At 39.3% G+C, this 16,626-nt stretch overlaps 1 protein-coding gene and 1 long non-coding RNA gene across 2 annotated transcripts in view; both read right to left on the bottom strand.

The window, feature by feature from the left end:
• Positions 1-2,895: 2,895 nt before the first annotated feature.
• The window catches only part of LOC149105871 (uncharacterized), a 21,908-nt gene continuing 8,177 nt past the window's right edge, over positions 2,896-16,626 (bottom strand). The window contains exons 4-18 of the mRNA XM_089271523.1: positions 12,633-12,743; positions 11,977-12,102; positions 11,498-11,594; positions 11,051-11,269; positions 10,547-10,923; positions 10,107-10,274; positions 9,757-9,867; positions 9,448-9,564; positions 8,924-9,014; positions 8,229-8,603; positions 7,911-8,033; positions 7,338-7,460; positions 6,131-6,265; positions 5,007-5,240; positions 2,896-4,204 (exon numbers count right to left, since the gene is read on the bottom strand). Coding sequence (XP_089127649.1) covers positions 3,864-4,204; positions 5,007-5,240; positions 6,131-6,265; positions 7,338-7,460; positions 7,911-8,033; positions 8,229-8,603; positions 8,924-9,014; positions 9,448-9,564; positions 9,757-9,867; positions 10,107-10,274; positions 10,547-10,923; positions 11,051-11,269; positions 11,498-11,594; positions 11,977-12,102; positions 12,633-12,743 — 2,748 coding nt within the window. The 3' untranslated portion in view covers positions 2,896-3,863. The remainder of the gene's footprint in view (positions 4,205-5,006; positions 5,241-6,130; positions 6,266-7,337; positions 7,461-7,910; positions 8,034-8,228; positions 8,604-8,923; positions 9,015-9,447; positions 9,565-9,756; positions 9,868-10,106; positions 10,275-10,546; positions 10,924-11,050; positions 11,270-11,497; positions 11,595-11,976; positions 12,103-12,632; positions 12,744-16,626) is intronic.
• The window catches only part of LOC149105872 (uncharacterized), a 2,751-nt gene continuing 21 nt past the window's right edge, over positions 13,897-16,626 (bottom strand). The window contains exons 1-2 of the long non-coding RNA XR_016201484.1: positions 15,447-16,626; positions 13,897-14,699 (exon numbers count right to left, since the gene is read on the bottom strand). The exon at positions 15,447-16,626 is cut by the window's right edge and continues 21 nt beyond it. This is a non-coding gene — a long non-coding RNA (uncharacterized LOC149105872). The remainder of the gene's footprint in view (positions 14,700-15,446) is intronic.

The following is a 16,626-nucleotide window of genomic DNA, read 5'->3' as shown; positions in this document are numbered from 1 at the left end:
CCACTGTCCAAATTTAAGAGCAATTGAACAAATTCCCTTTGAGTTATAACTCTTTAAAGTGTCTGCTTCAAGTGAAAAAATTTATTCGAGAAAACAGCGCTAAGAAAAATTTTCTGCTTCGCAAACAAACTCCGCCCACAAACGCCTTCAACTGGGTTCTCAGATAACTAAGCCAATCAGTGCAGGGAAACTTTACTACCGTTAAACCTCCTGGTGAAATTTACGCGAGAATCTCTAAAAAACTCTTGTGTTTCGCAATGCGCTCAAGGAACCGAAGGCAGAGAGATAATTTTTCTGTAGCTCGGTTTTTTTTGAAGCTGGTCTGGCAAAATGGGGAAGACTAAAAAGGATACGAACGCTAGAGTAGCTGAGCGAAGGAAACAAACAAAAGACAGCGCGGAGAGCAACTGTGTGTGGGCAACTGTGCATGGATAATATTTCAAATGGTCTCAATGAGTCTGACGATTCGTCGATATCGGACTCATCAGAAGAGTCTCTGTCAGCATCCCTGTTATTGCTGTCAAGTTCCGAAATTTTTACAGAACCTTTCTTTTCTCTTACCACGAATATTTGCCCGCCTTATACGATAACTATAGCTTCATCCGCGTGGCGAACTTTCGCTTCTTCACTCATTGATGTATTTTCATTCGTTCTTCGCTGTTTTCGCTTTTTCGAACCGGTCCATGGTTTAAACGTGGTCTATGTTTCCTTATAACTTAATAGAGACACGCCTAATATCAAAAATACTGGGTGGTCAGAACAACAATGCTGATCAACTGAGTAGTCAATTCGTGACATCCATATAGGTAATTCCCGCGAAAATCGTCTCGGTTGATTGCATACGCGCCATAGGGCTGTCAATCAAGAGGTAAACTTTTACTTCCGGTGAAAACGTAAAACCGCCATTTCTCCGCCAATATTTAGCCTTTTTCAAATTTTTTTTTCAGAAATTAGAGATTATTCTTCGACCACTATTTTGACCGAAAAATCCAAATTTGAAGAAAATTGCCGACCCGAAGGTATACTGTAACCTTAACAGATAATGAAGCATTCCAAAATTGATCCGAAATCCTCTTAGTATCATTGTAGCCCAAAGAATAACAGACAAGTTGTGACAGAACAGTGTGTGACCTAAGAATGCCCATTTAAAGGACAGTTTTCTGAGAAAATATAAAAATAGTAGACGCAGTTGCAGAAGAAAATCTCCTGTGAAGTAGTAGAGATACATTTTGGAAGACATTACTGATTTTAAAAGCCAGAAATAAAACACACATTTTCGAAGCTCAGTGAAATAAAAGAAAGCACTTTATGACGTCGACTGCATAGTTTAAGGAGTTGTTAAACTTACGAACACACGTAATTTTTAACTTGATTGAAACCTCGATAACAAAGTGACAAGGGATCGACTTACTAGGAGGGTCATGAAGGGGGGGGGGGGGTACCAAATCTTAGTTCCCAGCCCAAATTTTTGCCAAATCTCAGTTCCTAGCTTAAATTTAGTCAAAATCCCAGTTACCAAATCTAAAATCCCATTCCCAGAGATTGTTTGGGGACTAATGTGTATAATTAACCATATTGAAACCACTTGTATCATCTGCACAATCCTCGTCAGACTTACTGTCTCCACTTTCGCTGCTGCTGTACTCGTCACGTTCCCGCCACGTGCAAACACACATCATTCCATCAACAACAAACCGCTATATTAAGACTGTGTGGAGCCTGATAGCTAGAACGCGGAAATAAAAAAAAAAGTATAATGATTCTATGTGTCTACTGAGGTCTAATGATGCTGAATTTTAATTCTTTATTGAAAAGAATAGGCTCAATTAAGCAGTGGTGTCAAAAAATAGGGTCAGAGTGCGCTAAAAATAAAAATGCCTTTCCCATTTTCGAAATTGTTTATCCCATTCCCAGTGGTTGAATCCCAGTCCCAGTGCAGTAAATCCTATTTCCCCAGCCCAAAAAAGGGGAAATCCCAGTTTCCATTTTACCCCTTCGCGCCCTTCTACTAGGGAAATCATTTGCTCACTGTAACGCGTGTTCAGCGATATGATAAAGCATAGACCGGACCAGAAGCCTTTTGGTTATTATATCTCAACTGAATTTTGAACTGTTATTGAATGGGCAAAGAGAGTCTTCGAGCATTTCCCGGTAAGCTAAGGCAGATCTCCTCACGACATCCTGCCGGGCGAACTGTTCAAGCAGGCTATTTATATTTCTCTAAGATCTTTTGTAATCAGATCCGGTTGCTTTTCATTACTGAATTTTCGTTGTCTTCTGTTCGTTATTGCTCGCGCTATAACCCCGTTTGCTGTCGTTTTATTGTTGTTGTTGTTGTTTTTAAATCAACGGCAAGTAAGCTCGTTCGAGTGGTTTCCTCTCATTGAAGGCCGCATGCAGTGTCCAAAGTTGAGTGCCATGACTCCAAGAAAAGCCTCTTGTGGTAGTTAACATCACTTTGTTAACGGCTTCAAATTTCTGACGCACGTCGAGAGGAAAACGAGTCAATTTCAAATTGTTGTTAAGTCGTAAGCAAGTTTTGATGCAAAATTTAAAATAAAAGAAAGTTTTAAACTTTTACTTGCTATAAAAGTTAAGGACACTTGGCGATAAATTACATGGTCAACCGTCGCGCTACGATCGTTGAGATAGAATTGAGGTCTATCTCAGCGATTGTTGGCACAGTCATCACTTTGATCACCGTCTGAAGAGTTGATTCCATATGTTGTACCGAAACAAGTTCAAGGCTTCATCGCAAACTTTAAATATAACTACCATGATTTCCCTAAAGGCAGGTTTAACAGAGGCAATTAGACTTTGGGAATTCACAATAAAAGTGATTAAAAAAAATTCTTTTCGCCTAGATAAGAACGAACACAAACACAAAACAACGCGTTATTTTCACCCTGCTCTATTTTATTGTTACAAGTTTTTATAACGGTGTCTCTGACACGTATTTATTTTCTACGTTAGCACTCCCAAAAGACAATTCATAATTACTACAAACAAAAAATGCCTACTCTATCATATTTTCTCAATTTAGCCTTTTCTAAAACCTCTTTACTTGAATAAGATAAGAAATCAAAACCAGCTGGAATAATGTAACTGGCAACTTATCCTGGTATGATGTTCGTGGAATTCAATCAATTGAAACTCATCATCAAGATTCTCCTTCTTAAGGGATAATTTTACGGTTCAGCGCATGTACAAGTTATAGCGTGACTATAGACTACTACCTCGTTCATTTTTTTACTGAGCCGCATGTAGTTCAACAACTACAGACTATAGTTTGTGAAACCGGAAAGACTGATTCCCAAATTTTACTCAAGATGTCAGCGGATTTATCGAGCAAAACTTCGAATTCAGTTTAGTCAGTTAACGTTAAATTTTTTCATTCGGCCGCTAAGAATTTACTCTAGACACACACACACGTGTTATCTACTTTAATCCGATTGGTGGATTAACAATATATATATATTAATCAAAACATACGAAAGGAATTCTAGTGACAAACATTACTCCTATCACCACGTTACCGTGACTGAGGTGAAAGTCTTAAAGAAAATTCAGTTCTCGCAGAAGTCATTAGCTCGGCAAACGTTATAGCTTGTTATAACATGGAGCCATAAAACTATCCTTTAATGGCAATTACCAAACAAGTAAGCCGCTCAAAGTGAACTGTTTATCTTAGACTAATACGTGACTACTCGATTTTCTGCTAACCTATTGATTGACATATCATCGGTGATATTGAAATTTTCTGATTATATTGCACTTCTATAAGTTACCAACAGTTTGTATATAAAGGTTTAATTTTACTGAACAGGGTGTGTAAAACTAAGACTCCAAGCTCCGCGATTTCTTCAGGTAGTTTCATAGAAGACTTCGACTTCGTCGGGCCGGAAGCTGTAACTACCCGCCAGGAATGATTGTGTGAAGGAGGATCCAAGGCTGTTGCCAGCTGGCGGGCTGTAGGTCCATCCAAGGTTTGAGTATGAGCTGGTGCTTGATGCAGCGTTGTTGGCAATGTGAATATCGTGTCCTCCTCCAAATGTTGGTCCATAGGAAGAGCAGCTGTAGATGGAATAGCTTCCATAATAACTATACTGTCCAGTTTGATCTAGCTTTAGTGACTGCCAACCAGGCTTGTTAACCAATGAGAAGAGAAAGGCTGCTGAATCGTAGTGATATCCACAACTGGAGCCTAATTTGAAATACACAATGGAAAAAGAAGTCCAACATTAATAATGTTTACTGACACTTTGGACAGTTTAGTAATGACGTATTACCGACAACGTTAATTAGATTGCCTCACAAAATTTTACTATTATTCATAGCTCGGTATCATTTCTTGTAGTGTTTATCTTAAGTTCTCTGGTTCCTGTATGTTAAATGTCTCCTGAGTTTTTAATAATTTCAATTCTGGGAAAAGCAAGCCCGGTGGGAGACTGGAAACAGCTGCCCCGATTTCAGACTAAACATGAGTTTCATGCCCTATTTTATAAATTTCATAAAATTAATATCGAGCTTTTAAGCTGTCACTTAGCCAGGAACACCAAGGCGTTTTTAAAAAATGCAAGTGTTTCTATCGCCCTGTTTATCTCGATGAGTTATGCAGAAAATTCTTATTATCGTTGACTTATTTGCCTTTCTTTGGTATTACCCTTTTTTGTTTCCATGATTAATGATTCGAAGCCGTTGTACCGCTTCCTATAAAGTTCTTCCCTTCCGATATCTTCCTAAAACCGTCACGAATCAGAAAAGAGGTGCGTAAACACAGCAAGTAAAATTTTAATACACCATGGAAGTGAGAAAAGGCATTTGGTTAAGAATTTTCTAGCACTTAACTATCCCACATCATATTGTAAATATTTCGTTTTTAAAATTCTTTTTAAAACCCTTTTCCCATATTTCTCCGTGACCACTATTGCGAAATATGATCATGGCTGACTCACAGCTTGCGCTTGGGTTGCCTGTCATAAGATGAAACTGATCATGTCACTTACTCCATGAGACACTTGTGTATCCTCCAAAAATATATTTCCCAACACGGATGATTGTGATAGTTGGACCTTTGCCGTCACAGTTTGAATGGAAGGTAGAAGATGACCAGCCATTTACAGTTGCCTGGTAACAGCGATTCCAGTAAGAAGATTGGCGAGTCACAGGCTTTAACCATTTATCCAGCCATGTCAAAAAATTCTGGCTGTTTCCCACAACGCTGGAATATTTAAGACCCGCTGCAAAAATAACATAAGAACGTTCTTTGGATCCATTTTGTACCTAGCAGTTATTTTGGTGGACTATTTTGAAAGTTGGTTTTGCTAAGAATAAATAACACTGTCATCTACACCAGTTATAAGATGACCATCATTGCTTGCACCGTAAATGTGACGCTAACTAAACTGGATGTACTGTCTGTTCGGAAAGATATTTTATATGTGGTCGTTATATTCCACCGGCAACTTAAAATATTTTTTATCTGGAATATCTCGTTGTAACTTTTGGGTCGCAGTGATCAATACTCTTAATAGATGATTTAAAATCCCGAACAGGGCAATACTCGGAGAGTATTTATCAGGAAAACGTAATATCATTACCAATGCTCGGCGCTGACGTTAGAGTTCTCAATGGAAAAGCCAGCGGCAGATAATGTCACGAAATTTGACAGCTTTCTTAAATATTGAATTGAAAAAAGCTTCTAATAGTTAAAGTCCACGTAGGCGGTTTCAGCTTCACACCCCACCACTGTCCTTTCTAAGTGTGGTTAATGTTAATGTAAAAGCTTGTCTGTAGTGGCGAGAAGGTAGCAAACAGCATTACAGAGTCGTGTTCTCTTTTAGTTGCAACAGTAACAGTCATCCAATATGGCAAACTGATCAAAATTGTAAAGGAGAATTCTGATTGGTTCCTTGAGTGGTTCGAATTTGCAACATCGGCGGCTGAGATCCATCATTCATGAGTTAGTTTTGGAAAATTGGTTTTGTTTAAACCATCCCAAAAAAGAAAGCAATGACCAAGAAATCTCAGTTTTTGTTTGTTTTGTTGACATCATATTTGGTGGACAAGTTGAACTTAATTCTAAACCACTGCTACCTGAATTGAAGCACAATTAACGTGAAATACTTACCTGCCGCGGTGTACCTGCAGGTTTTTCCGTCTCCTGATAAAGGATGGTTACACGTACATGTGTAGGATCCTACAGTGTTCGTACATGAAGCTGAACGGTGGCAGTCGTGTACACCGCTGACGCACTCATCCATATCTGTGGGTAATAATGAACAGGGAAGAAGAAAGAAAACAAACATAAATTATTTTGTACTTTGTCCCAAAAAGTGTTTTATGTTCTGAAGTAAGGAGTTTTCGTTGGTAGTACTTAAGTAGTACTTAATCGTAAATTTGATAACACGTGTCGTGATTAGAGGTTTACCATGTTTATCAATAAAACCTCTCAAGGGAAACAATCCTTGTTGTAAAGCGTTGTCACGATAGCCATACTGCTGTGCCCGGTCAATAGAACATGTTTGCATATCAAAAGAACGCGTTGTCCAAAGAAAGTATGAGAAATGTCATTATTGGGATTTCTGGTTTATACCCTTGAGGGTTTTTTTCCGTGAATAGAACCAAAATAAATATACACTCTTTTTTTTCTGTTACATCCAAAACGAGACTGAGCTCACTCAAAATCATAAATATATTTTACATACTAGAAATTGGTTACGTGTGGCGAGACATTTTTGCGGGAGTTTAATTTTTCGGATGGGCGATATTTTTTGTTTTTTGCGGGAACTAATTTTGGGATTGTGAAAGACTGGTTCTTCGTGCTGGGTATCAAATTTTGTTATTTTCAGAAAGTGGCATTTGCTGCGTTTTTTGTTGCACTTTACGGTAAGCTGTAAGGCGCGGTAAGGCGCGGTAAGGCGCGGTAAGGCGCGGTAAGGCGCGGTAAGGTGCGGTAGACTCATGCATGGTCAATGCACCTCGTCTCAGGATCGAGCGGCCCGGATTTGACATCTGACCGGAGACACCGCGTTTTGTTCTTGGGCAAGACACTTAACTCGCTCCACCAAGGTGTTTAAATGGGTACCGGCGAACTGAATGTTGGGGTTAACCCTACGATGGACTAGCGTCCCATAGAGGGGGGAATAGAAATATCCGTAATCGCTTCTCGCTACGCAGAAACCAGGATAAGCTCTGGCCTAGTGGCATGACCCACTTGGCTCGTATACAGACTGTACCTTCACGGTAATCAAGTAACCAGTCACTGTGGAACAATTACGCCCTGCCCAACTTTGGCTGGTAGTGCCTTCAGTTCTTGTTAAGCAGATATAACTTACCAGTGCAATTTTTGCCATCTCCTGAGTATCCAGGTTTGCACGCGCAAGTGTAAGATCCACGAGTATTGTTACAAACACCATTCACATCACAGCTATGAGAGTTTGAAGAGCACTCGTCTATGTCTGAAACAAGGTGAAAAGGAGTAAATATGGATAAACGTTGAGTTATCGTTAGTCTGACCATTTCACCGAAACTGAAAAAGAAACATACAGCTTGAGAACAATCCGTCGAAAATTTACAGTAAGCACAGAATATTTTAATGAAAAAAAAACACGATTAATTTTACTTTCCACTCGTTTTGACTCATTCTTTGCGTTTGGATGATTTACATTACCGTAGTTATAAACCACTGGCGCAGTCTTCGAAACTGTTAAAAAATAAAGTTATTACAGGGTTGAACCTTTTTTTCTATCAGCTTTCTTATTGCACAAGTGCGGTTGGTTACAGTTTTTTCTAAGCCTATCAATGCAAGAGAAATTTCATAGTTGTTGAAAATAAAGTGAGATTGTTATTAAATTCAGTATCAACATTAATATGTTGTTTGTTTGATGGTTGGTTGGTAGATTTCTTACCATTGCAAGTTTGTCCATCTCCGGTATATCCAGCTCTACACTTACAGGAATATGAGCCCACGGTGTTTACACAATCTGCTTTCACGTCACAGTTATGAGTGTTGGTGGAGCATTCCTCTAGATCTGCAAAAATTAAATTTCGAAAAAAATGAGAGTCATCAAATACATGAATAATGTTTACAGTACTGGTTTGTAACAAACTATCTTAAAAATGAATCATGGAACCTTTTTGAGCGCGAAAGAAATTCTGGGGAGTTTATTATTTTTTATTAGTAGATTACAATGTATTTTAACCGCATTAAGCAAGAGATTTATCACCTGTAAAGCAAGTAAAGTTGAAGCAGTTATCGCATGGCACGTCATTCCAAGTGTATCCATGCCTCACGCCAAGAGTGTGCACACAGTCTTCGTTGTTCCAGTTGTTTGGTTGCTTTGGAGCCCAGAACCTAAAACTGCTAATTTCTTTGTTTGTCCACACAAAAGAGCCTTCAACACTGCGGTCATTCAGCCCTATCCATGATCTATCGCCAGCATGACGGTGCTGAATAAATACGTTTTCCTCCTGGTTGTGCACTGTAACCAGATCAGAGTTCATCTCAGAACAGTTTGACTCAGCAGTCAACCATGTGGCGCATGCGGGGCTTGAAAAGTAGCAATAACCACCAAAGTAAGTCCATCCTGGCTGGCAAATGTCTGCAGATATAAACAACAATAAATCCATAAAAAGTAAGAGAAATCATTAAGAACGTCTTAAGTGAAAGTTATTAAAGGAAATAGTTGCTCGTCATGTTTCTGAAAAACCTTCAAATGTTTTGGTATTTTTACTCCTGACTGAAACATTGGACGTCATTTGTTATGAAATTAACTTTTAACAATCAAATTCAAGAAATCGCCTGATAAAGTCTTATTTTTAACAGCGTAAGTGAGAAAAGTTACTAAAATATGAATACTAAATGAGCTAAACTACTGATCAAGACATTAGTAAAATTAACGATGAATTATTTCGTCCCTACCTGAAAGGACAGTGTATGAGATAGACAGTGGATCATACTTTGTGTCGTACAACTCTTTTAAACAAACTCGCACACTGGTCGTATTGATGTACTGCAAACAAAAAAAAAAGAACAAAAATAATCAGTGGTCTTCTGAAATGAGGTCGAAAATATAATTTTCACAACGCTCACGGTGATATTCTGAAATATTATTTAATCTTCGGAAGAAAAAGCAAACTCATACCTCCCTTAGGTTTTCGTTCTAGTAAGACATATCAATATCATATCATTTGGATTTAGTAGGTATCTCTCAACTTTCTTGGCTGTCTTGGAGACGCCATCTTGTATTTTACGATTTTCCCCGCATTTAATTTGATGGAAAATAACGGATGTAAAAGGGTACGAAACTAATTCTGCATTGATGTTCCCCCTGAGAAAATTGGAAGAAGCCAAGAACTCTTTCAAATAGACGAGATTTGGTTCGACTGGCGTGACAAAAATGCAGTTTAAATAAAATACTTAATAAAGTGAAGAAACAGAATTACCTCCACCCAAGCAGTTATTCCATTGTGTACTGGTTGTCGATTTCCACCGCTAGACGAATGGTTCGCGGAAACAAACACATTTGGGGTGCTGTTGTACTTTTCAGTAAAGCGGATATCCTAGAGAAAAACTCTCATTAAGTAAGCGGGGTGTTATTCAACTTTGACCACTAGCAAACTGAATTTTATAATAACTTACTGAGTGAGTATTGTTTAAATTGGCGCTGTTCTGTGGGTCTGTACACTAACTCTTAAATTTTTTAAAAAATTAATTCTAGGCAAGCTCTCTTGTAAGACGAAAAAGATACCAACCTTGCAATAGGCATTGTTGTAATCTGCAGGTGGATGTTGGGCATTAGCAAAATAGACTGAACTATGTTCTGTAAAAAGAGGCTTGTGGAGCGAAGAAAACGCCAACCATTTCTAAAAGAGAAAAATAAATAAATGTTAACTAGAAAATTGAGATGGAAATAGTATTAAGTGAGATATCCATAAGCAAACGTCTAAATCAAGATTCTATTTCTTAATTATATGTCTCCATGGTGAAGTATGCTACAGACCTAGCTGCCAATGCAAAAGACCAGTGTTAAGTGGCTAAAGTAAGTGATAAAGATCTCTCAGTACCTTATGGTTGGTACATAAAAAAAGGTACAGACACTTACAGTATAAACATCGTCGTGAGATCCTGCGTAGTTCTGAAGCTCTCTCAAACAAACTTTAAAGGAGGATTGCGTGATGTCTTCAATCCACACACTGGCAGCGTCACGCTTGAGTCCTGCACGATAGTGCACTGCGGTAACAAACACTGAAGGTATCACTGAAAACTTACCCTGCATAGAAAACGAAAAAACAAGCTGTTATCGTTGACGTTCAGCTTACTGATGTTGTTGTTGCTGTTGCCCTAGTGCTGTTTAACAGTAACGAGGATTTGGAAACTTAGTGCGGGTTAGTGCTATAATGGCTGAGTGATAGGTGACATTTTCGTCCCATTAGTCCAAGGGAAATCATACAGTATTATATTGAGCTAAATCTGATAACTGTAAGTTATTTGAAATTATTCTTCGTGAACTTGAGTTGTAAACTGAAACGAAAAAGTACCTACCGATGGAAAATTGACAGATTTACAAGTCGTTCCAGTCCACCATTGTGATATCCGTTCTTCCCCGGCAACACCACCCGCTGGAGCCCCTTGGTACGTCATCCAATCAACTGTCACGTTAGCTTTTGATTTTCGCTCATTGTAGCCTGCCGCCATCACACACGCAGTGAATCGATCATAACTGACATTCTCAACCCACGACACAGCGGCATCATGTACGTATGACTTGTCACTGGTGTCAATATGATTGACAGTGATCTGAACTTCAAGTGGTTTGTCAGGATAAAACACATAAGGCTTGAGGCGAATTACTTCACAATGAGAATATCCGAGTGAAGGAATGTGTGGCATGTGACGGCGACCTCGCTGGAAAGGAAATCCTTTAAGAAAATTACAGTACAAAACACAAATCAGTACAAACGGTTTAAACTTCCCAGGTTTTTTCATCATAATAATCATCATCTTCTTCGACATCGTCAGAAATTTCGGAGTAAAACAATTTCTAACCTTCACAACTACCAGGGTGTTGCACAGAGAAATTCAGTCGCTGAATGCACATTTCCTGTCGAAACAAACACTCATTGTCGTATGTTGTGCCATTGGATGAGCAGACTGGTTCTTGGTAGGATGGACAACTGTCAACAGCAACGCAGCGAGCATCATTTGGTCCAAACGCTTTACAGAGGCAGTGATAATGACATGTCACGTCGATGCAAGGATCCAAGTCTGACAAGAGATAGAAACAATCAGAACAATTGTGAAGAAACGATTTGATCTTCTAGTACACGCTTGCTTGATAGTTATCCACACTTCCGTCTTCCCAGTGTGGGTTTGCAAGGTTTTATAAATATTATTGCAATGAACAACACCGCTGAGGGGTAAAGGGGATACGGGAAAGAGAATCTTAATATACCGAGTGATTTTTCAATCTCCAGACGGAATCTTTTTGCCTACCTCCAGTGACCATGTAGTCGACAGTGATAACATCTTTATTGTTGGCGTCGCTGTTGTAATTCTTCACACACACTTGTGCATCAGTTGTAGATGTATGCTGAATAAAACAAAAAAGAATTAAACCCGGCCTGGTTCATGTTGTTAACGTCCGCCGGAATAGTATTTGAAAAAAAAAAAACGGATATAAACGAAAGTTACAGCGAAACAAAAACTTGCTGAAATCGCTTTGAAACGGCCCCGAAACAGCATAGAAACACAAGTCACAAACAGAAGAGTTCAAGTAATTATTTTTATCGAATTTTGCTTCCATACCTCGAGCTGTTATATGCGAATGTTACATTCCCGTATAAACTGTTATATTTATGTTGTTACTCAATGTCATATAATGTTCACGGGTCCCGAGGAACTTGGAATATTTGTGCCATTACCTTATGAGTGTTTGCTAAACTTACAAAAAGATCACAAGAGTTATTCCTTACCTCAACCCAAGCGGTGACAGCGTCACAACGTGACCCAGAAAGATTAGCATTGTTGTTGTTGTCAGTGCGTTTTGGCGTCACTAATACAACAGGACGAGCATAAAATGGTTTTGTGAAGTTCACTATCTGCAATGTAAAAGAAAAGAATAATTTAATATGGACTGTATTTCCGCGAGACTCTTTTAGAGGTTAAGCTGATAAATAATCCGTATTGGTATTTATAATGCGCTGATTCCAATGTTTAGATTCCAAGTCACAGCGTCTTTGATTTGAACAGGGCCGACCTGCACCGTTTACAAGGGTCTTCATGATTGGCCAAACGAAACAATAGGTATACACCACAAACAATGCCCCTAGCCCTAGAACCAAAGAGGTGCAGATTAACAAGAACGAGTCAAAATAGAAGTTTTAAACAGGTACAGGTCATCTGTTTGAACAAGAGGAAAAGTATGTTTGATCAATTGATCACCGAAGATAAAATTAGGTCTATGACAGATTTTGTGGGTCCAGAGTTCAAATAGTTCCATGTTAACAGTCAATTTTAACTTCCTCCATTGATATGAAAGCGTTGCTGTTGTTGCCCTTTTGATGCCCTATTATAAAGAGGATTTAGATAAGAAACAATAATGCGGCGGGCTGGCAATAATTATTCTTACTTGACAGAAAGCGTAGTTATCCTGATCAGATGGTGAGTTTGTATTGGTAAACACGAGACTGTCGGTTATGGTAAAATTGTCAACACTCAGATTTGTAAACGCCATCCAATTCTGCAGGGAAAAAAAAAGAAAGAAATTGTAGATAAAACCTGGCAATTATGAAAGAGATAAAAACATGCACAATTAAGGACTGTTTTAACCAACGTAAAAGAGTACATGAAATTATCGGCAAGATACGCAAACCCGGTAAGATGTTGATAATTAGCCTTTTTTCAGGAAAAAATCTATAAAATAAACAACTCTCCTTGTGTTTGCATTCAACTGCTTCTAGTCAACGCTTTCTACCACATGGTTTCTACAAGTAGCTTGAGGTTTATTAAAGAGCTTTATTATATGGCTTTGGCTTGTGGCCGATATAACGCGCGCTCTGATTGGTTAATTGTCACTGAATTGTAGGGCATTATTCTCCCGTAATGCCCACGGGCCGATTACGGATTATGCAAATTAGGAAGAGCCCGGTTCTGAAAATTAAAGCGCATTGAAGCGATGAAAGCCGATTAAAATCAGTACGAGAATATGAGTAGCTAAAAGTTTAGAGATGTTTCTTTAATAAAATTTATATAGATGACTTACCAGTCGGTAACCTTGGCGGGCACTAGTGAAAAACAATCAAAGTTTGCCTAGTCATAAGTAAAGCTAAAATCACTAAGTAAAAAACACCATCGGCAGATCTGCCATGCATCCTGAGTAGAACACCACAAAGAAACCGGCGTTCAGACAAACACATATTATGTGATTCTTTCAATATACAGAACGGCAAAAATTACGCCATGTTCTCAATATGTGAATACTACTTTGATATGCGAAATAACATTAACATATATAGACGCTCTATCTCGCCGATGTTCAGCGGCGAGGTAATTCTGTCTGTATAATAAAGGAACCAAAATCTCGCCGATGTTCAGCGGCGAGCTAGTTCTGTCTGTATAATAAAGGAACCAAAATCTCGCCGATGTTCAGCGGCGAGCTAGTTCCGTCTGTATAATAAAGGAACCAAAATCTCGCCGATGTTCAGCGGCGAGGTAGTTCTGTCTGTATATTAAAGGAACCAAAATCTCGCCGATGTTCAGCGGCGAGGTAGTTCTGTCTGTATAATAAAGGAACCAAAATCTCGCCGATGTTCAGCGGCGAGGTAGTTCTGTCTGTATATTAAAGGAACCAAAATCTCGCCGATGTTCAGCGGCGAGGTAGTTCTGTCTGTATATTAAAGGAACCAAAATCTCGCCGATGTTCAGCGGCGAGGTAATTCTGTCTGTATATTAAAGGAACCAAAATCTCGCCGATGTTCAGCGGCGAGGTAATTCTGTCTGTATAATAAGGAACCAAAATCTCGCCGATGTTCAGCGGCGAGGTAGTTCTGTCTGTATAATAAAGGAACCAAAATCTCGCCGATGTTCAGCGGCGAGGTAGTTCTGTCTGTATATTAAAGGAACCAAAATCTCGCCGATGTTCAGCGGCGAGGTAGTTCTGTCTGTATAATAAAGGAACCAAAATCTCGCCGATGTTCAGCGGCGAGCTAGTTCTGTCTGTATAATAAAGGAACCAAAATCTCGCCGATGTTCAGCGGCGAGGTAGTTCTGTCTGTATATTAAAGGAACCAAAATCTCGCCGATGTTCAGCGGCGAGGTAGTTCTGTCTGTATAATAAAGGAACCAAAATCTCGCCGATGTTCAGCGACGAGGTAATTCTGTCTGTATAATAAGGAACCAAAATCTCGCCGATAAGCGGATGTATTCGCACGTTAACACGAAGTTCTAACGTACTTATCAAGCGATTAACAGTTTGTAACAACAATAGGGGAATCTTTGCAATATCGATTTCTAAATCTACTTCTATTTCGATATCGATAGGAATTGAGTCATACATAAATCAAGTATGAAATACCTTATTAAGATCCACACCTGGCGGTGCAGCGCTAATCCAAGAGCGAGCTGTAGTATGAGGATAAAATCCGCCCTTTGCCTGTTTCTGTATTTTCCTGGCCGCTCCATTATCACGCCTACTTTCCTAAACGATGCAACAACAACGAAAAGAAAAAAATGCGGAGAGTAAATTTCAATTCTCCACGTCACATCGAGAACAAATTTTGAGAAAGATACGTGAGAGACGTAACTATTTCTATACCCGGACCAAACCTCGTGTGTGACTGCGACCACTCACTGGTCCTTTGTAATAGCTTCGAGACCGCCTAGGCTTGACATGTTGCCCGAATTAAAAATAGTTCGATAACGCATGAACTTAGTTGAACTTATTCGGACGATTGCTTTCGATTGAATCGATAATCGAGCACAACCAAAACAAAAAGACTGAGTAAGAGGGTTCGATTTCGTTCGATTTTAATTGACGCAATCGAACTTGATCGACTACAAAAGAAAAATCTACAATTCACCTATCAGTCGAACGTTCGATTTTGTTCGATTCCCTTTTTTTCTGAGACAGCTGGATTGGGTGCCATGACCTAATTCAATCGAACCCACTCGCGCGATTTTGTGTGATTGTGATTGTGTTCGATTGGTAACGCCAGGCTTAAACCGGGCCTATGAGAAGTTAGTCTCAGTGCATGTAGACAACACGAGCTAGCTTGGCGCCTCCATCATACTCCATCGGGAGTAATGAGAAGTAGATGCATTCGCACGTATTAAAACGGGTTCAAATTTATATGTTAAAACTCGGAGAGCTCTACATTTACGTTCTACGAAACAACACACAATGGTATGGTAGAGTATAAAGTCTTTGAAGCTTACTGGTAATTACCTGGACCGACAAAGCTGATGCTATTTCGATGGCATCCTCCTCGTTTTGAATTTGGTACATCCGTAGCCAAGCGTCCTTGTCACTGGCATAACCTCGAACACAGTCAGCATAGGTGCACCATTTACGACTCATTTTGAAGGAAAAAAGCAACTCCAAAAAGTCCAAACGTAGTCCGACAAGTAGTGAGCTTGTGTTCGATCAACACGCGAAATGCAAATGAATGGGAGACTTGCGAGTTCTCATTTTACAAAGCTGGCACCTCAATCTCAAATTGATATAAAACATGCCTGTTTATGTCAAGTACACAGGACAGCTAAAAGCTTCATGAAAGCACTGTAGTAAAAGAAATCTGTTCTTTTTTATGGTAGAATGGCATTTTCAACTTTTTCCAAAATCTTGACTGCACAGGCGGTGCAGATGTTGAATACGATTAATACGTGACATTACGCTGTTGGCGATTGCGTTACAATTTTAGACAGTGTATGAAAATGTTTAGGAAATTGCTCTAAATAGACGGGAAATGGTACCTATATATAAAAAATAATTTCAATAAAGTGTCTTACCTCGTAGTTTAACTCGCCTAAATGGCTCAAAACCGCCTCCAGGAACACAGAGACATCAAAATAACGCAATGCATACATAAGGTCAGCCATTTCAACTTAAATTATTTTCTACACGTCGTATTTACAGCAATATTCGAAACGGCTAAAAACGGCTAAAATTGTAAAGCAATCGCCAACCGCATAACGTCACTTATTAAGCATATTCAAGGTCTGGGCTGCCTGTGTCCCTTGTGCAATTACCATTATAATTACCTCGCCACTGATCTTCGGCGAGATTTCCGTCCCCTTGATAACAGACAAGATTATCTCGCCGCTGATCATCGGCGAGATTTTGGTTCCTTTATTATACAGACAGAGCTACCTCGCCGCTGAACATCGGCGAGATTTTGGTTCCTTTATTATACAGACAGAATTATCTCGCCGCTGAACATCGGCGAGATTTTGGTTCCTTATTATACAGACAGAACTACCTCGCCGCTGAACATCGGCGAGATTTTGGTTCCTTATTATACAGACAGAATTACCTCGCCGCTGAACATCGGCGAGATTTTGGTTCCTTTATTATACAGACAGAGCTACCTCGCCGCTGATCATCGGCGAGATTTTGGTTCCTTATT

This window comes from Orbicella faveolata, unplaced genomic scaffold (genome assembly GCF_042242905.1).
Source record: "Orbicella faveolata isolate gen_17 unplaced genomic scaffold, um_ofav_v1 contig_34, whole genome shotgun sequence".
NCBI lineage: Eukaryota > Metazoa > Cnidaria > Anthozoa > Scleractinia > Merulinidae > Orbicella > Orbicella faveolata.
The sequence above is the reverse complement of the archived record's forward strand: the minus strand, read 5'-3'. Positions and strand labels throughout refer to the sequence as shown.